At 42.3% G+C, this 20893-nt stretch overlaps 1 protein-coding gene across 2 annotated transcripts; it reads left to right on the top strand.

Annotated features, from left to right (window-relative positions):
* The first annotated feature begins 271 nt into the window (after positions 1-271).
* LOC148877929 (uncharacterized) lies at positions 272-19957 on the top strand. 2 transcript variants are annotated; one of them, XM_088946880.1, is made up of 10 exons: positions 272-682; positions 1533-2296; positions 2439-2627; positions 2769-2877; positions 2992-3050; positions 3134-3308; positions 3412-3485; positions 4021-4489; positions 4908-4966; positions 19493-19957. In XM_088946880.1, exons 1-9 carry the CDS (start codon positions 550-552, stop codon positions 4919-4921), a joined length of 1986 nt encoding a protein of 661 aa, XP_088803006.1. In that variant the 5' UTR covers positions 272-549; the 3' UTR covers positions 4922-4966; positions 19493-19957. The 2 variants fall into 2 exon arrangements, with proteins under 2 accessions (XP_088803006.1, XP_088802995.1); XM_088946869.1 differs by lacking the exon at positions 4908-4966.
* Positions 19958-20893: the final 936 nt, after the last annotated feature.

Below are 20893 nucleotides of genomic sequence, written 5' to 3' on the forward strand. Positions count from 1 at the left end.
AAAAATACATTAACAAGATAAAACCCTAGAAAACAAAAATCTAACAAAGTAGGTATAATCCTATCAATGATACTTAAACCTTTACAATTCGATTTAATTATGATATATTTAAATTAGATGTTTATGTAAATATATTTGAATTTTACAATTTACATTTAATAAATAATAAAAAACAAAAAAATACATAAAACTTATAAAGAATTTTAAATATATTATTATCATTTACAATTGCCATATATAAAACAGCACGTACGCATTTACCACTATATCTAAGCGACCAGCTTAGGTTGTCCGAGTCGGCAGGTCTGTGCGAGTCCCCCTCGCTCATGACTCAACACGTGAGTCCGAGAGAGATCTCTAAGTAACGTCGTATTGATTTTTTTTTTTTTTTTGATTCATGCGTCGTATTGAATTTTCACTACGACTTAACACAATAGTGCAAATTAGCGGGAACCCTTTTCCTTCTCTGGAAGTTTGCTGTCCCAAGAATTTATCCCCCCCCTCTCTCTGGCTTAAGGAGACTTACAGCGATAATCTTTGTAGTCTTTAATGGCTTCGGCAAAGCATGAGGCCCCGAAGGCGGAAGAACCAGGCGCAAAAAGGGCAAAGGTCGCCGTTACAGATTCTGGGGCATCAGAAGCGAAGCAGCGGGTGGTGCTCAACCCCGCCGATTGCAATTTAGGTTTTTCATCATGTTACTTCTCGTACAATATTACTGCCTTTTTTTTTTTTTTTATTCTAGGGTTTTTTAATATTTTTCGATTCCTGTCTAAGAGTTCCAAGTCGAGAAATGCTTATGCAGGTTCTTCTTTTCTCGAGTTTTTAGGAAATTTCTATTTGTTTAAGTATTTTCCTGATGAATAAGACTCGGTTTTGGTTTTTAATTTGTATAATGGGGCTCCCGTTCTGTTACTAAATTCCGTGTTAAATTTATATGCTAGAAGTAAATGATTTTAGTTACATGACATGGAGATTTATATTTTTTATCGATAACTAGAATTCGTTTAAAAGGATAATACAAAGTAATATAAAGAAAAATACGGCTATAATCATGTAAGAATAAACCGCCTAGAAGAGATCAATAAACCTAGATAGAACGAAAATGAAGATCGCAAAATAACAGATTACCTAGGATATTGGTTCACCGGTACAATTCACTCATCAAGACCCCTCCCATAGATGAATTGTCTGGCAACGAGTTAGCCGAACTTGGTTCTTCAGTACAACTCGAAAATACCCCCCAAAAAAAAGATGGTGCAACTCAATAAATTTGCACTGTTCATTTATGTCTGCATATCTTACATAGTGGGAGAGATGGAAAGTAGAAGGATGCTGGAGGTGTTCCTCGTCAGTTCATTGGTCCATTCCACTTCAAAAATGAAAAACAAACTTTGATGTTCTCTATAGACTGTACTTTTGGATTCTTCACTTATGTTCTTATGGTGTGTAAACTGATGTTAATCGTCTAATTTTTTCTCCTCACTCAACTTGGTAGGTATATTCACCTTTGTTTTATATGTTGATTTCACCAGATTTTAATATTGAAGGAGACGGTCTTCAAGGTCATGCACTTTATGATCAAGGATTTTCTTATTGCTGGTCGGGTGCTCGGGCAAATTTTGGCATCACTGGAGGGAAATATTGCTTTGGTTGCAAAATTCTTTCATCTCAGCCAGTTGACATGGAAGATACTCCCCCTGATCAGCAGCATGTATGTCGTGTTGGAATTTCAAGAGGGGATGATGCTGTTGGAAATCTTGGGGAAACCAACCACAGCTTTGGCTTTGGGGGAACAGGGAAATTTTCAAATGCAGGGAAGTTTTCAGATTATGGCACAAAATTTAGTGTTGGAGATACAATTATTTGTGCAGTTAACCTTGAAAACAAACCATTAGCTTCCATAGGTTTCTCCAAGAATGGGAAATGGCTGGGTATTGCAAAGCAATTTGATGCAGGTCCAAAGGGTCTTGGAGTTGTGGACTCTCCAACAAGAAATCTAAAATGGGAATCTGCATTGTTTCCACATGTTTTATTGAAGAATGTTATTGTTCATTTGCAATTTAGTGTTGAAGACGGTCTAGTTCCTGAAGAAGGCTATAAACCCTGGGCTTCTGCACATGAGGATGGAAATGCGATAATGGGGCCTACATTTTCTGGCCCCAAGGATTGTGAAGTACTTATGATGGTTGGGTTACCAGCATCTGGAAAGACTACTTGGGCCGAGAAATGGGTGAAGGAGCACTCTGGAAAACGCTATGTTTTGCTTGGGACTAACCTGGCCTTGGACCAAATGAAGGTTTGCAGTTCTGGAGGAATTTTATTTGTCCCATTTACTTCAATTATGTATAAGTTCATAGCTTTGTTTTTCAAAACCTGTCACTTACTATTGTTCCTTGCCCTCTAGTCTGAGTGTGGCATATGATTATCACTTGGAACAGGTACCTGGACTATTGCGTAAGCAAAATTATGGTGAACGTTTTGACCGTCTAATGGATCGAGCAACAGGGATTTTTAATACTCTATTAGCTCGTGCTGCTAAGACACCACGCAATTACATTCTTGATCAAACAAATGTTTACATGAGTGCCCGCAAACGTAAACTAAAGCCATTTGTAAACTACCGGAAGGTAGCTTGACAATATCCCGAGTCCCGATCATATAGTTTTATGAGAATATGTAATTAGAATAATAAGGAAAAAAAGGGGAAGAAAAGATAACTAAAGATGTAGACAGGTTCTTACCTTTTCCTTTTTCCATGTCCAAATTAGGTTGCAGTTGTTATCTTCCCAAAACCAGATGAGTTGAAGCTTCGTGCAGCAAAACGGTTCAAGGAAATGGGAAAAGAAGTACCTGCAGAAGCAGTTAATGAGATGCTAGGTATTTAATAAACATTTCCATTAACACAGCTTCTAACTACTTCTTAGAGTCCACCCAGTGAGAGTATTCTTGGTAATAAAGCATCTAATTATTTAACATAATTTGTGTTGTCAGCAAGTTACGTCTTGCCCACGAGCAAAGACATGCCTGGATCAGCTGAGTTTTTTGACCAGGTAATTATGTAAGATTTTTCATGCCCATTATTTGCATTCCATTGATTGCAATGCTTAAATGATGTCTTCATCAACTCTGTAAGGTTATGTTTCCTGAGCTCGGCAGAGCAGAGTCGCAGAGATATTTGGATGAGATGAAGCGTGCACTAGGGTCTCCATCCAACTTCAAGTTGAATAGAAATCTATCACCTTATTCTCATGAAAGTTCCATCCATTCATACAATAGCCCTTCACTGCAAAATCATGCACCCTTACCAGGTTGTTTGAAGATGAGGATGTATCACTCACCTGGGTCAGTTGTTATTTTCCTTTGTCATATCCCTTTTATATCTTGTTTTAATGATGGTACCCTGTGTTGCAGCACCTTCTGGGCATTGGAAGAATTCTCATTCACCTCATCCTCAACCAGATTATGATTACAGGAGGCCCCAGCAAGTAAGTGAAACTATGAAAGCTGTCATGCTTGTTTTGAGCTTCTGAGACTTTGAATTATGAGCAGAAGTTTGTATTTCTCTCTATGCATCCTGTTTTATGTTTAGTGCCTAGGACATCTAGGTCCTATTATTGTGATAATTTTGTGGCTTGATCTCTATTATCACTATTATCATTGAAGCCTTGTCACAACTATATGGGTATGGGGTTGGCTACATGAATCCTGTTTCACCATTCCGTTCTGTTTAATGCCATATCCATGCTAGAATTAAAATGGATTTGATGTATTCCAAATTGTTATTTATATGGAGGTCATAAAACTGCGGGTCTTACTAAGTTTAGAATCCGTTTCTGCTTTCTATTCATACTTTGGGTTTTTTAAAATTTCAGTTGTCTATGTGTTTATGTTAAATCTTTTTTTTTTCTTACTTTCTTGTTAATTAAACTATTCCTTCAAAGATAACTTTGTGAAAGAAAGTTGGTTTAACTGGATTTGGATGTCTGAACTTGGAAGCTGATTGGTTTTTGAATGCTATAGATGAATCCAACATATTCAGGGACTGCACTACGTGGAAAATCAGAATATAGTCTTGGAGAGTACCAGTCGGGGTTAAGCAATCCTTCTATTCCAAGGGATAGTCCACATGGGACCTACTCAAATTATGGTAGGAGTTATCTTCCTAGGGATGACAGTAATGCACATGGGTATGGCAAAGATGACCTTTTCGGCAGACCAGACTATGGAGGCATTGATCCATACAACAGATCTGGCCTGGAAAGCAGGAGTGCCATTCCCGTAGGCAGTACTAACAGATATCAGAGCTATTATGAGGCTGATCCCTATGGTAGATCCAACTTTGGAAGGGAGAGTCTCTACAGCCCTCCAATTGGGCGTTCCTCATTCAGCAATAGTGGTAGGCACCTTGGGGACCCTTTATCTCCTCAACCTGCTCTGCAAGCTCCAAGGGGATCCCAATTTCTGCACAGTCCATTGACAACCTCTTATGGTAAGTATTTGAACATATTTGTTTGTTGATCACAGTTTCTGATTTATATCAAACCAGTAATTGTTATTGTTTATCCCATTTTCTCATAGAAAATTGCAAAAGCAGTTGCTACTTGGCTATATTAGTAAATTTATATGTGCTGTTATTCAAGCTTTTTCTTTGTACCCTCTAAAAGGTTGGTTCAGTTTATTTTATCTCATTGTGTAGTTCTTCAATTATGTCATTTCATGGATTCTATAAACCATTGTTTTGACATGGAAAACTGCAAAGGCTTGTTTTATTTGACAAAAGCATGGTTGTATCATATGGTTCAATCCTGAAGTGAGCCTGGTGCTTGGCATAGATTGTTTCTCCATTTAAAGAATATTGTTAGCCTAGAATCAAAGCATGATTATGACGTGCATGTTGTTATTGTCAGATCCAACATGGTAGGACATGCAGAAGTTGGTCTTCATTTTTTGGTGTATGACTTGGCAGGTATACTTTAGAAGTGATGATTTTATGAACATGTTCTCATAAAGTCATGAGCATCCTACTGGCTTCAAAAATCCATATAGCAATGTACGGCTGAACTTTTTCTATTTTCAAATCTTTGAGTGGCAAAAACTATTAGGCATAGTTGTCAAGGCGACACCTAGGCGACAAGGCGCCCTTTGAGGCTCACCTCGCCTAATCGCCAAACAGTTTTGTACTATGTATTATAAAATACTTTTTTATTCTTTGTTTTTTGACATTATAATTATAAAATAGGCACTATTAAACTAAAATATTCATTTTGTGTGTTTATATACTAATTTCTTTTTATTTTTTTCTTATTTGTTAGGGTTTAATCAATATAAACATTGCTAAATAGTGTATTGAACCCCCAAAGACTTTAAAACCTGAACCAATAAGCAAGGAAGAACTTAAAATTTTGTTTAATCAACACATTTTCTTTTCTTCCTTTCCTATAACAAAAATAAGGGTTCAGCCCCTTATTTTTTGAATTTTCTTTTCCTTCTTCTTTTCCTTCTCATGAACTCTCAGCTAGGAAGTAAATGTCTGTTTTGAAATGTAGTTGAAAGATATTGTGGCATTGCCGTTTGAGCTATGGAATTTGATGGACTCACATCAAGAAGAGAGGAATCTGTTTAGAAAAGTTACTTTCATCCTTGAATCACCAGAACCAGAGATAACGGAATCGGATTTGCTCTCACTAGAGATTATTGATAAGGCAGCATCAGAGGTTGAGAGACTGACTAAGCTGAAAGCCAGCAGAATGAAAGAACTAGTCATGGAATTAGAAAGAACTATCTGATGCAATTTGAGGATTCTAATTTCTAAGAGAGAAGAGTATGGAGAACTTCGTGGAGGCTAATCTATGGAGAAGGCATCTCAAGGTGGAGGCAAAGAGTTTTCTGCTGGAAGAACTAAGAATCAGAGGGCAGATTAGCTTGAAAATCAGGGAGGATAAGCTGGCTACAGTGCTGTTGGTAGGATTGAACGTGGTAGAATGGTTCATGGAGTTTGTAGTTGCAGCGAGTGCAAAAGGAAAGGACAGATGTTGGAAAGAACTTCTAACAGAGATGGGAAGGAGGTATGTGGTGGAAAGCAGGAAGAACTACAAAGGTTTCTTCATAGCACTATAAGAGAAGTATGATAATGCTAGAAAGCAGATGGTATCCTTTCCAGAAGGGGGGAAGAGCCAAGGATGGATAGAAATAGTCAAGGCTCTGAGAGAATTTATCTCTAGAATGAAGTTGAGACAGGAAAAAGGTTCAGAAAAGAAGGTAAGAGAGGCTCCCCTGAAGACAGTAGTGAACTTTGAGCCTCTCAACAAAACGGCCCCTACCTTAGTGCAAGATGGTAATTGATGAGGGCAGATTTGGCCCTCCAGTGGAATTGTGACACGTGGCACCTCATGCCAACTAAGTATGGCCTCTTGGCAGCTCGCCATAGGCGGCTCGCCACAGGCAACTGCCAGAGCTCGCCACAGGCAGCTCGTCACTTGTAGAGAAGCTCGGTACAGGAGTAGTTTGGCATATCGCAGGAAGATCTTCTGCCTGACGACCTGACCCAGACACTGACCCGCCGACTGACACGGGCGCCGACCTGACGACCTGGCCCAGACACCGACCCGCCAACTGATGCAGGCGCCGCCCTGACAACCTGGCCCAGGTGCCGACCTAGCCGCCTGACACAAGGGCTAGCCTGACAACCTCGAGGAGTTCACCACTGTACCTCGGTTCTGACGGGATGTGACGAGTCTTACCGTTTGGAGGCTTTTCACCCACCTAGCCCACGAGGACTCCGGTATATAAAGACCTCACCCCCCAAAGGGGAGAGGGAGGGAAAAAAGGTGGAGGTAATCCCTACTCTCTAGCACTCTCGTTTCTCCAATATTATCTTCAAAGCTCTCTACAATCAGAATGCTAACTTAAGCATCGGAGAGCCCTCGCTGGGAAAATACCCCCGAGTCCTTTGATTCAGTTCTCGCAGGTCCCTCAGCTCCCGCCGCCTACAAAGAGGAGGAAAAGATGGAGTTCCCGCGGGTCCCTCAGCTCCCGCCGCCTACAAAGAAGAGGAAAAGATGGAGTTCTCGTAGGTCCCTCAGCTTTCACTGCCTACAAAGGAAAGAAGACCACCTCATGCAGAGGGCAGTCGGGTTGCGCTGCACCAGGGAGCTCCACCATTCTCTAAGTCACAGGCCGCCTAGTAGGGAGTTTGCCACCAGGTAGCTCTCCACCAGGCAATTCGCCACCAGGCAGCTCGCCACCAGGGAGCTCGCCACCAGGCAGTTCGCTACCAGGGAGCTCGCCCCCAGGCAGTTCTCCACCAGCCAGTTCGCCACCAGGCAGTTCGCCACCAAGTAGCTCATCACTAAAGCACGTCACCACCGGGTCAAATAACGAGATACTTAGCCAAAAAATTTTTACATCACAAAACATTGGTACGTGGCCAGAAACGGTTACATCAATTGGCGCCGTCTGTGGGAAACGCTACAAAAAGCTAAGTTCTCATCTTACAAAAGCTAAGTCCTCTTCTCCGAGAAATCTAAATCCTCACTTTTTAAAAATCGAAGCTATCACTTTATAGTTTGCATCTTTTATGAATTCAAAGACTATGTAGGGAGCTAACAGACTAGGTAGCTCTACCAACCTTACTTTCAATTCAGATAATGCCTCATCGGTCCTCTCTGCAAGGTCCCTCCTACAAAGATGAGTTCTTCGTGGCTTCCGTGGGAGTTGGCAGCCAACCAACTACATAGGCGTCCTTACCGGTCGAGCCTTCCAAGGCTCCCGTGTGAGATGGCGGCCTAAAGTTGGTAGTGTTGCCCCCGAAGGTCGAGCTCCTAGTAGCTTCTTGTAGGAGTGGGTGATCGGCATTACGAAGCTGATGCAGCACAATCATAGCTCGACACCTCACAAAGCAAAGCCTACGGGCCACATTACTACCTAAGACCCGGTCGCCTCTTCGGCACGGGCAAAGTCAAAAAAAGAGAGTAGACTACGAGTCACTCCCAAAGCTTACGGGCCACATTACTGCTTAAGACTCGGTCACCTCTCCGGCACAGGCAAAAGTCAAAGAAGAGTAGACTACGAGTCACTCCCAAAGCCTATGGGCCACACTAGGAATTGGATCAACACCTACTAGCTCGTCGACTTACGGGCCAAAAGAAATCTACTCCCTTCGTTGAGTTACTCTCAGCTCAGGAGTGAGGGGCAATTGATGAGGGCAGATTTGGCCCTCCATTGGAATTGTGACACGTGGCACCTCATGCCAACTAAGTATGGCCTCTTGGCAACTCGCCATAAGCGGCTTGCCACAGGCAGCTGCCAGAGCTCGCCACAGGCAGTTCGCCATAGGCAGTTGCCAGAGCTCGCCACAGGCAGCTCACCACAGACAACTCGTCACTTGTAGAGAAGCTCGGTACAGGAGTAGTTTGGCGTATCGTAGGAAGATCTCCTGCCTGACGACCTGGCCCAGACACTGACCCGCCGACTGACACGGGCGCCGGCCTGACAACCTGGCCCAGACACCGACTCGCCGACTGACGCAGGCGTCGCCCCAACAACCTGGCCCAGGCATCGACCTGGCCGCCTGACACAAGCGCCAGCCTGACGACCTCGAGGAGTTCACCACTGTACCCCGGTTCTGATGGGATGTGACGAATCTTACCGCTTGGAGGCTTTTCACCCACCTAACCCGCGAGGACTCCGATATATAAAGACCTCATCCCCCAAAGGGGAGAGGGAGGGAAAAAAGGTGGAGGTAATCCCTACTCTCTAGCTCTCTCGTTTCTCCAATATTATCTTCAAAGCTCTCTACAATCATAGTGCTAACTTAAGCCGGGAAAATACCTTCGGGTCCTCTGATTCAGTTCTCGTAGGTCCCTCAGCTCCCGCCGCCTACAAAGAGGAGGAAAAGATGGAGTTCCCGAAGGTCCCTCAGCTCCTGCCGCCTACAAAGAGGAGGAAAATATGGAGTTCTCGCAGGTCCCTCAGCTTTCATTGCCTACAAAGGAAAGAAGACCACCTCATGCAGAGGGCAGTCGGGTTGCACTGCACCAGGGAGCTCCACCATTCTCTAAGTCACAGGCCGCCTAGTAGGGAGTTTGCCACCAGGTAGCTCTCCACCAGGCAGTTCGCCACCGGACAGTTCGCCACCAGGCAGTTCGCCACCCCCCCGACAATTCGCCACCAGGCAGTTCGCCACCAAGTAGCTCATCACTAAGGCACGTCACCACCGGGTCAAATAACGAGATACTTAGCCAAAAAATCTTTACATCACAAAACATTGGTACGTGGCCAGAAATAGTTACATCAGTAATAGAGCAGCATTATTAACATCAGTGGCAGCAGGAGAGTGGTCCAATAAACTTATTGTTGAAGTCGATAAACCAGGTAGAAACTGGGAGGAGGTTGCTGATTTGGTGACAAAACAATTAAGGATGACGACCACATATGTATTAACTCCTTTCAAGAGGTGCAAAGCTCTGTTAGATTCCCTGGATAATAAGCCAGAATTTGAGGCAGTATGTGTACAAGATAAACTGGGGTCGGTGAACATTTTCAGGTGGTCTCCTTCATCAAACTCGAAGGAATCCTCGGTGATGGATGGAGTAAAAGTGCGCGTGGTGGGTCTACCTTTCCATCTGTGGAAGGATGAAGTAGCAGAAGCCATCGCAACATTGTGTGGAGCAAAACTGGCCGGTGTCTTTTGGGGAGATCTAAGGTCTGCAGCTATTTTACTGAATGGTGTCAAGCCTGAGGAGATTCCCAGGAAAGTGAACCTGAGAGTTGAAGGAGCTTTCATGGCGGTCTGGCTGACTTCCTCCATTGAAGCTGAAATGTGGAAGGAAGCTCGTAGGGAGGAAGATGGTCAGGTTGAAGAAGAAACCTTACGTGGAAGTAAGGGGTTGGTCAAGCTACAAGGAAAACACGGATACACAAAAGAGGGCAAGCAAGCTTTTGAAAATTCGAAAACTTGTCTGAAGATGGAAAGTCTTAAACTTGACCAACAAGGCAGTAGATGGAGATCTGATAGGTCATATGCGTTAGCAGTAACAGATGGCGTGCAAGCTACCTCATTAAATGCGCCTGTGTGGCTGAGAAAAGGTGAGAAGGGGGTCGGGAGTGGGGGAGCTAAAATGCTGGATCCATTTAAAATAAATAAAGCCCATTCAATTTCCAATCCGGGCTAAAAAAATTGTAAATGGGCCTTCTTCAAGAGATGGGCCCCAGGTTCTAAAAGCTGGGCCACTTAATAACAGAAGGGATAAAATGATTAGTGGGCCAACCTCTGTGGGCCTATCTAAAGTGGGAGTGGGGCAGGGGGAACACTTTGTTAAAACAGTAATTGGGCCGAATAATATCAGCCCATCGAAAGGGACCATAGGGATTTTAAAAGGTCACGTGACTAGGGGGTTAGAGTTGATAGATGGTAAACACCATCCATCTTCTCCTTCGTTGAGCTCAACCGACAGAAAATCACGACCAACGAAGAGCGCACCTTCTAGGAACTCCCTACAGTGGGTTGCGTTAGGAAAAATGAACAGACCGTCACCTGAAAAACGCAACCCAAGGAGCGTCAGACGAAGCGATTGTGAAGAGCAAAAGCAACATGAATGCTCCGAGGAGGAAGAGTTCAACGATACTAATTCAGACTATACAGTGAGCCTAGGGAGTATTGATCTGAACAGCTCGAGGAACATTTTTGATGAAGATAGCTTGGGTACAAAGGTACTTTTTCAAGAGAACAAGGAAGAAGATGATTTTCAAAGAGTTGAAGAAGACGATGTGAATGTATCGGATCATTCGACAAAAGATGAGGTTCAGGTGCTGCCTGCACTCGTAAAGGAAGTCAATCCAGTAGCTCAGGAAAATCAGGATATGAGGTCTGTAAGGAAAAATCCTAACACTTTGATTTGTAACGTAAGACAAGAAGAAGGGAGACACGCGAAGAATAGTTCAACTGTTAAAGACGATAGGGTATTGACTCCTACTATAAACTCTCTACGGAAAAATCAACCTCAAGGAACAGACTTAGGCCTTTCTCCTTATGCGCACCCCTTCCCTTGAATGATGGCCATTGATCCCCAACAACACAGGTACGATTGTCCATTCGGTTTTGGTTACTAATGTGCCTTCTGTGCTTGTAACAGATACTCCAGCATCCCAAGTGGAAGTTCCAGTCACGGGGAAGAGAAGAGAGATTGGCAGTCCTGAGAATGAACTGAGAAAGGAAGGAGTGGCCCCTAGAGAGAGACAGGAGGAGAAATTAGAGAGAATATGGGAGATGATATGTGAGTTGTTGGAGGAGTACAAAGTAAAGGAGGAGTTAGATCAAAGGGAGAGAGCAGAAATTTCTCAAAAGAAGGACTACCACAGAAGTCCTAAGTTGGGGGGAGGGGAGGCAAAAACTAATGCATCATCTAGGAAGGCTGAGGGTAATAATAAAAGGAAAAAGAGATCAGAAGTGGAGAGGTTGATTTCAGATATTGAGGGTGACATTGAATTTAGTGGGAGAGGGGAAAGAAGAAAGATTCCGCTGTAAGGTGGAATTTTTTGGGAAGGGTTTTTTTGAAAAGAAGTGTTCAATGAAAATCATCAGTTGGAATCTGAGAGGACTGGGAGGCAAAAGAAAAAGAAGGGCCATCAAAGACTTACTAAGAAGAGAGAAATCGGACATAGTGTTGATATAGGAGATCAAGTTTGCAGAAATGGATAAAAGGTGGGTGAGAAGTGTATGGAGATCAAGAGGAGTTTGTTGGACATTGCCCCCTTCCTGGGGAGCCTCTAAAGGTCTAGTAACATTATGGAGGGAAGATGTGGTAGAATTAGTAGAGGATCTAATAGGGAGATTCTCTGTGTCTGTCAAGGTCAGGAATGTGGGGGATGGATTTACTTGGGTTCTAACCAATGTCTATGGGCCAAACACTTATAGAGAGAGGAATGAGATGTGGGAAGAGTTGTATGGAATACGAGGCTTATGGGAGGGTCCTTGGTGCCTTGGGGGGATTTCAATGTAATTAGGTTCTGTAATGAAACTAATAACCCCCAAAGAATAGTTACTACCAGCATGAGAAAGTTCAATGAATTTATTAGTGACTGTGGCCTAAAGGAATTACCTCTCTTACAAACCAACTTTACATGGTCTTATTTCCAAGAAAACCCTCTTTGTTCGAAATTAGATAGATTCCTCTTTAATGAAGATTGGGAGAGTCATTGGAGAAACTTGATGGCTAGAGCATTACCCAGAATCACTTCTGATCACTACCATATTCAGCTAAGCCTTGAAACAATAACCTCTAGTCCACGGCTTTTTAGATTTGAGAATATGTGGTTGACTCACCCGGACTTTGTGCATCTAATTGGGGAGTGGTGGAGAGAATAGTTAAGAGGGGTGAAATGGAAGGGAGTGAGATTCCACAAAAAGCTGAAGAGGTTGAGATCCAAAATTAAGGAGTGGAACAGGGAACATTTTGGAAGAGTAGAGGAGCAAAAAATTTGTTTATTGTCTAGGATTGAGGAATTAGATTCCAAAGAAGCCCAAAGGATGATGAGTGAGCAAGAAAGGGTGTTAAGAAGAAACCTAAAGAAGGATTTGGAAGAGGTCCTTTTAAGAGAGGAAATTTCATGGAGGCAAAAGTTAAGACATAAATGGATTAAGGAAGGGGATGGGAACACAAAATTTTTGCATGTGCTGGCCAATGGGAGGAGAAGAAAAATTTCGTGGCCAAGTTAGAGGTGAATGGGGAGGAAGTAACAAATCAAGATGAGATAGCAAGGTTGTTTGTGGATCACTTCAAATCAATCTATAGGAAACCTTTGAATAATAGGCCAACATTGGAAGATTTGGATTGGACTAGGATAACAGAAGAACAAGCAAATTGGTTAGAAAGGGATTTTACTGAAGAAGAGATCAGAGATGCAATGTTTTCAATGGATAGATCCAAAGCACTTGGTCCAAATGGCTTCACAATGGATTTTTATTAGGATTGCTGGGATGTGGTTAAAGATCTTGTTGGCGTATTTCAGGAATTTGCAGATAAAAAAAAGCTAAGCCCTGGAGTTAATGCAACCTTCTTATCCCTTATCCCTAAGAAAATAGATGCAAAGCACCCTAAGGATTATAGGTCGATTAGTTCGATGACAAGTATCTATAAAATCCTGGCCAAAGTGTTGTCCATGAGAATCCGAATGGTACTACTATTCATCATTAGTCAAGCACAATGTGCATTCGTGCAAGGAAGGCAAATAACATATCAGATCCTAATAGAAAATGAGTGTGTGGAGGACATGAGAAAGTCGGGGAGCCAAGGTTTTGCGTGTAAGCTAGACTTAGAGAAGGCTTATGATCTTGTGGATTGGAGTTTTTTACTAGAGATCCTTGGGTGTTGTGGCTTTGGAGATAGATGGTGCAACTGGGTAAAGGGATGTATTAGTTCCTGCCATTACTCAGTCTTGGTCAATGGGATAGTTAGAGATTTTTTCCCAGCCTGTAGAGGCCTTAGACAAGGTGACCCACTCTCCCCATTTCTTTTCACCTTAGTGGCAGATGCTTTCAGTAGATTAATCTCTAAGGCAGATAAGGAAGAGGAGGTGAGTGGTTGGAGGATAGGAAGGAACAATGTTCGGGTAACCCATCTACAATTTGCTGATGATATCATAATATTTTGTGAAGGGGGTGACAGGCAAAAAGTGAGGAACCTTAGAGCATTGTTATAGCAGTTTGAGAAGGCTTCCAATGTGAAGATAAACATGGATAAGAGTTGTGTGGTAGGAGTCAATATGGATGAGGAGAGTATTCAGTCTGTGGTAGATTGTCTAGGTTGTCCTATCTCTTCGTGGCCCTTGCAGTACCTAGGTCTCCCTCTGGGGGCTAACCCAAAAGAGAGTAGTTTTTGGAACCCAGTTTTGGAAAAGTTTGAGAAAAGATTAGTTGCTTGGAAAAGGAACTATATCTCTATAGGGGGTAGAGTGACTTTATTGAGAGCCACCCTAGCGAACCTACTGATCTATTTCTTATCTGTTTTTAGGATTCCTAATAGGGAGGCTAAGAAGTTGGAGAGATTAATGAGAATTTTTCTTTGGGAGTCGGGGGAGGAAAAGAAAGATCATTTAATTAATTGGGAAATAGTATGTAGGAGCAAAGAGGAAGGTGGGCTGGGGTTAGGAAGGTTAGCTCAAGAATAAAGCCCTCCTAGGAAAATGGTTGTGGAGATGGCCTAGAGAAAGGGAGAGGTTGTGGCATGAAGTGATAGCGAGTATACATGGCAGACTGGAAAATGGATGGGATGCGGGTGTATCACGGCAAGCAATGTTGGCATCTCCTTGGAAAGCAATCCCGAGTATCCTCCCTCAATTTCTCAACCTTGTCAGGTATGATGTCAACTCTGGTAACTCTGTTTTATTCTGGGAAGACACTTGGGTGGGTTCTGTTGCTTTAAAGGTCCAATTTCCGTCCCTATATTCTATTTCCCTTTACAAGGAAAAAGCTGTCACTCATTTTCTCCTTTCTCCTTTTTCACCCTTGTCCTTAAATTGGTACCTTGGCTATCGGAGAGGGTTGAGGGATGATGAACTTAACAGTGTTTCAGACCTGTTGTCTTTGCTTGGCAATGTCTTTTTGGACCCTCCTAGTGTGGATGTGAGATTATGGTCCCCTCATCCAAAAGGTTACTTTTCTTGTGCTTCCTTTTTCAAGGCTTTTGTTCTTCCTTCAGTCAGTGGGGTTTTTCGTCTAAGGAGATTTGGTCTGGACCTGTTCCACCTAAAGTTGTTATTTTCTGGTGGGTTTTATAGAAAGATTAATACCTTGGATTTCTTGCAGAGGAAAAGGCATTTCATGTGTTTATCCCCTAACTGGTGTGTACCTTGCAGGGCTAGTGGTGAGGATTGCTCCCACCTACTTGTATCTTGTTCCTTTTCTAGAGCTATTTGGAGTTGGATTTTCTCTTTATCTAGGTGTAGGTGGAATCTGTCCACAGACTTAAGCCAACTGTTCGATCCCTCCTTTTTTGTGTGGCATACAAAAAATGGAAAATTGATGTGTTGATGTATTAGAGCAGCTGCATTGTGGACAATTTGGGAAGAAAGGAACTGATGTGGACGCGTATTGGGAGCAGCAGCAACAATGATCCGGTGTTCTCATCCTATCCAACTCGACAGCAACAGTCTTATCCATTCGGCAAATTAGATTAGACTAACTTGTTATTCTTATCTTATCTTATTAAGTTAGTAGATTATCTTATCTTATTAGATTAGAGGATTAAGAGAGACTTATCTTATCTTATTAGATTAGGATTAAGAGAGACATCTTATCAGTCTTATCTTATCAAGATAGAGCTGGAGGTCTCCCTATTCAGCAAGGAGTCTCCCTAAGAGCAGGACTCTTGTAATCTCCTATTTAAGGAGCCACTATTATTGAATGAAGGCATCAGATATTTAGTCAAGAAGAGAGTAAGGAGAGTTGGTGATCTCTTGGACAAATCACCCCCCTAGGCGCCAAGATAGGTACCTCAAGAAAAGGAAGGGACAAGGGAAAACAAGAGGGTTTTCTCGTGGACCGACCTGTGACGAGATCCTATTCTCGGGCCCATAACAATTTGGTATCAGAGCAAGGCGTCATGGGTGATCTGGAGCAGCTACCGTCCAGGGTCCACGAACTCGAGCACCGGCTCGTGGAGACCAGCTTGGAAGTACGGGAAATCAAGGACGAAGTCAGGGAGCTATGACGTTTGATGGAGTTATTCCTTTCTAGCAAGGAGAGGAACACAGAAGGGGAGGCAACCACTAGCGGCCGCCAACCGGATCTGTTGGAGTCTTCTGGCGAGCAGCAGATCGTCAACCAGGGGGCCGCGGTCATTCTCAAGTACAACAGGTTGGAATTTCTGTCGTACAACGGCAACGGAGATCCCTTGGGTTGGCTGTATCGGTGCGAGCAGTTTTTTTGCAATCAACGGACAGACGACCGAGACAAGGTAAGCTTAGCCGCCTTTCACCTAACGGAGGAAGCGTAACTCTGGTTCTATCGATTGGAACAGGAAGAACCCGAGCTCAGTTGGACCCAATTGAAATCCTACTGCCTTCTTAGGTTTGGGGCCCCATTGACAAGCAACCCCTTAGGTAAATTGATCAACCTCAAACCGACGGGAACGATGGCTGAATACCAGTGCCAATTCCAGGCCCTCCTTGCTAGAGCAACTTCGGTACGATCGGACCAACAGGTAGACATGTTCACCGTAGGGTTAGTAGAACCCTTGAGGGTGGATGTGGAGATGCAACACCCCCTCCAACCTGGTCACAGCCATGAATATAGCTCGTGCCTTCGAACGCAAGCTACAACTTAGCCGCGAAACCGTCAGTGTGGGGCGGCCTCCATCAGCATGGGCATCCCCGAAACTACTCGGAATGGCTCCATATTCAGCAGCCAGCCAAGAACGGAAGCCACAGACGAGCAACAATTCCAGATCAGCATCCAGTGTGGGGAGCAGGGCTGAGATGGCGGAACGCAGGGCGAGGGGACAATGTTTTAATTGTGATGAACTCTACTCAGCAGGGCACAAGTGCAAGGGACTTTTCTGCCTCCTTGTAGAACAAGAGGAAGATGAGGATGAACCCTCTTCATTGGAACTCGATCCAGGAGGGCAAAATCATTCCACCTATCCGGGATTCCTTTGACTGTGTTTCAAGACACCCATCCTGAATTCGAGCTTGAGGACAAGCTCGTAGTCCAGGAGGGGAGTAATGATGTGGACGCGTATTGGTAGCAGCAGCAACAATGATCCGGTGTTCTCATCCTATCCAACTCGACAACAACAGTCTTATCCATTCGGCAGATTAGATTAGACTATCTTGTTATTCTTATCTTATCTTATTAAGTTAGTAGATTAGATTATCTTATCTTATTAGATTAGGATTAAGAGAGACTTATCTTATCTTATCTTATCTTATTAGATTAGGATTAAGAGAGACTTATCTTATCTTATCAAGATAGAGCTAGAGGTCTCCCTATTCAGCAAGGAGTCTCCCCAAGAGCAGGACTCTTGTAATCTCCTATTTAAGGAGCCACTATTATTGAATGAAGGTATTGAATATTCAGTCAAGAAGAGAGTAAGGAGAGTTGATGATCTCTTGGACAAATCACCCCCTAGGCGCCAAGATAGGTACCTCAAGAAAAGGAAGGGACAAGGGAAAACAAGAGGGTTTTCCCGTGGACCGACCCGTGAAGAGATCCTATTCACGGCCCATAACAGGAACACAAGGATTTTCAAAGAAAAAGAAAGCAGCATTCAGGCCGTTGAGGATTGTATATTGACTAGGGTCATTCACTGGTTGAGAACTTTGGACTTCTTTCATACCTTTTCCTTTGATGATATTTGGAGAAACTGGGTAGTGGTGGTTAACAGCCATACTAGGAAGGACAGGGAATCTGTAGTGTGGACCCCCCCACCTGAAGGATGTGTAAAGTTGAACTTTGATGGCAGCAGCCAAGGAAACCCAGGCCCATTGGGGATAGGAGGGGTGCTGAGAGACATGGAGAGCAACATATTAGCCTTGTTCTCAGGCCCCGTGAGAATAGGAGACTCTAATAGAGCTGAGATTTTAGTGGCGGTCAAGGTATTCAGATTGCAGAACAATTAGGGGTTCAGCACTTGGTAGTTGAAGGAGACTCTCAAATTGTGGTGGGATGGTCGAAAGACCCAGCTTCAACCATGTGGCAACATAGAGATTTATTAAGGAGAGTAAACTGGCTTACAAGAAATATGACTGTTACCTCTCTATGGGTGGGAAGATCAGCAAACACCTTAGCGGATGGGTTAGCTAAGCAGGGGGCTACAAGGGAGCAGCTATTTTGGGCTGCTTTGTAATTTTATTTATGGTTAATTCTGTTTTATTTTGATGCAATACTTTTCTGAAGAGGTAACAGCTCATGCCTCTTCAGTGGTGTTTCTTCTGGTTTAATAAATTTCTTCATTCATCAAAAAAAAATGTTGATTTTCGGTACTTTAACATGAACTCTATACTTTGTGAAGATTATGAATAATTATTAAGGAAATATGGTTATGGTACCTAGGGAACTACCCTAGCATCTATGTTTTCTACATAAAAAAATCCATCGCCTAGGCGAGAAGGCGCCCTCCTGTCACCTAGCCTCACCTTGGTGCCTTGAAAACTATGCTATTAGGTACTTACGGCTTAATCAATGATAGCAAACTCATCTGATCATTATTTTTTGGATAGAAATCACTTGTACTTTAATTTCTTACTCTTAATATTTTGATATCATAAAACATTCTTATATAAGTGATGCAGTACATTATGAAATATACAAGTATTAGACACTGCAAACATAACTAACAACTCAACTCAATGAAACCTTGTCCCAATAACTTGGGATCAAATGAATCTGGTTTCGCTGTTCCACTGTCTCCAGTGCCAAATCCATTGTTAAAGTATTGATCGTCAAATCATTTGACACAACTTCAACCTATTATCCTTTTTGGCCTGCCCCCATTTCTTCTGGTCCCTTGTGCTTATCAATGAAAATCCATATATTACCTATAAAAAAATGAAAATCCATATATTATCCTGTTTATACTTTATGTACTGTCCAAAGTGTCCAGTTACCCATCATATCTGGAATCACTTCCTAGAGCTTTTCATAGGTAATGGTAGTTCCCCAGTCAGTGACTGGGCTCCTGGAGAGATGGCTGTTTCCTCTGCTAAGGGAAGAATTCTGTGGGATCTGATGCCCTTCCCTGCGAGGCAGCAGGATTTTTCTCAGGAAAAACTACTGCAGAGGAACTGCTATGCAAAATTGAGTGGTCTTTAGTCCGATGAACCAGAGTGTTGCCATCAATTTTCTGGAGTTATTTGTCAGCTTTTAAAGAGGATTGGATTTCAGTTATCTTTTGATTTCTTTTTGTGAAATCATTGTACATGCTTTAATGTTACTTGTATAGTTTCTTGTACAGCTTTGCTTTGTGGGCATCTTGCCCTCTTTATTCAATTCTCTTTATCCACTAATAAAAAAAAAATGTTAACGTACTCAGCCATTCTAGCAGCACAATGTCAATGTACAAGAATTCAATTTCTTTTTTGTAAGTAATAGACTAGAGAGGCTGTGGTAAGCATCCTTTCATGTACTTTCCAGACAAAAGGTCAAGCCATGCTACTTTCCAGGACACAAGTAGGTCCAGTGCGAATCTATGATATTGTGGCTGGCCACGGCATTCCTTGGTTATGATTGAACCTACATTCCAGAATACTTACAACATCCATTACATTCTCACCGGTCTTTGATATGGTCTTATTAAATACTATGGGGGTCTCCTGATTGATTCTAAGAGGAACCTGTCTCCCCTTAAACATTATCAGCGGCCGTATTAATTATTTGCATATTCAGTCCTGTCTCCCGTTTTTTTTCTTGGTCTCTTTTGTTTCTCCACAATTTTTTTTTTTTATTTATTTCATCACTTCTGTAAAGATAATGGAAGACTTGATTGTTTGTCTGCAGGTTCACCTTATGGAACATCACCTTTGTCTGCAGGTCCCCCTAATGGAACACCACCTCCCAGACCTTCCTATGAAAATTTTCCAACCAGTGAATGGCGACAATTTGGAGGATGCGCTCCTCCTGGTCCAAGGTACTACTAATTTGAGCAATGATAGTTGGCCCTGCTTCGGTGGTAATGTCGATATACTGTTGGAGATGATTTCTACTTCTAACACTTATCCAAGCCATAATCACTTTCATTGGGCACAATTGAAGTTGGCATTACCAAGACCTGCGAGGAAAAACAAAATAGCCATTCTTACAGGAGTTGGTTTCAAGATTGTATTTTTAACTTAAAAGTGATACTGCTTTTTGGTTCAGGAGCTAATGTCATGTTATTGTGGAACCTTGTGTATAAGCTTTTACCAGGAGCTTGTAATCTGTTACATTTGAAAGGCTCTTTCATAAATTCATGGGCGTTAACCATGATTATGGCTTTGGGTGAATTCCTTTTTTTTTTTTTTTTGTCAGGGATCTGTTTTGATGCACTATAATGAAGGTAAACAGACTGTCAAAAAAAAAAAAAAAACTTTAAAGTGCTAATCTTTTGGTGTTTGGTGGTTGCATTAAACTACTAAAACTTGCGTGGAAAACATACATATAAAAAAAAAGTAATAGTTGTAGGAAAACGTCTGTTTTCTGAGTTACTCGAAACACAAATAGGAAAATGATTGATCTTTCTATTAAAATCATTTCATGAGGAAATTATTTGTTTTGGTGACCAAATCCTGTTGTATTGGGGAATAGACTTTTTTACCCTTATCAGCGGTTGCTTTCGATATGTTTAGACTTTAGAGAGTAATATGGTTGTATCTGGCCTTGTTACTCTTTGAGTAGTGAAATCCATGTTACAACAATTTTTTTTTTACCCTAGTTTGGATCATATAAAGAAGTTTTTGATGGATCATGATTTGGCATTGCTTGTCTGAAAAACGTTCTTGTCACATAAATACAGTATGTACATTCAAACATACATTCGAATGTGCACTTTGGTATTCAAGAAAAGTGATGCAAGTCATCCAAAGGGTTATAGGCCGATCAGTCTAGTAAATAGTTTTTATAAATCTCTTAGAGGATTATAAGAGATTTAGAAGAAGAGGTGCGGTCTACAAAATAAATCTGGAAAAGATTTATGATTTGGTTGATTGGTCATTCTTATTGGAGGTGATAATTAACTTTGGGCTTGGAGACATCTGGTACAAGTGGGTGATGGATTGCACTAGGGATTATCGATATTCTATTTTGGTGAACAAGACAGTGGTGAACTATTTCCCAGCTTTGAAGGGGATTAGACAAAGAGACCCCCTATCCCATTTCTTGTTTACATTGGTTGTTGAAGTGTTGGGGGATTGATATCCAAAG

The sequence above is a fragment of the Nelumbo lutea genome, chromosome 1 (genome assembly GCF_056320005.1).
Source record: "Nelumbo lutea isolate HS-2025 chromosome 1, American lotus-T2T, whole genome shotgun sequence".
Classification (NCBI taxonomy): domain Eukaryota; kingdom Viridiplantae; phylum Streptophyta; class Magnoliopsida; order Proteales; family Nelumbonaceae; genus Nelumbo; species Nelumbo lutea.

Coding starts and splice junctions, on each gene's coding strand:
- LOC148877929 (XM_088946869.1), top strand. CDS start 550: ATGGCTTCGGCAAAGCATGAGGCCCCGAAGGCGGAAGAACCAGGCGCA. Junction 2,878..2,991: donor AGCAGTTAATGAGATGCTAG/GTATTTAATAAA, acceptor TTGTGTTGTCAG/CAAGTTACGTCTTGCCCACG. Junction 3,051..3,133: donor CAGCTGAGTTTTTTGACCAG/GTAATTATGTAA, acceptor CAACTCTGTAAG/GTTATGTTTCCTGAGCTCGG.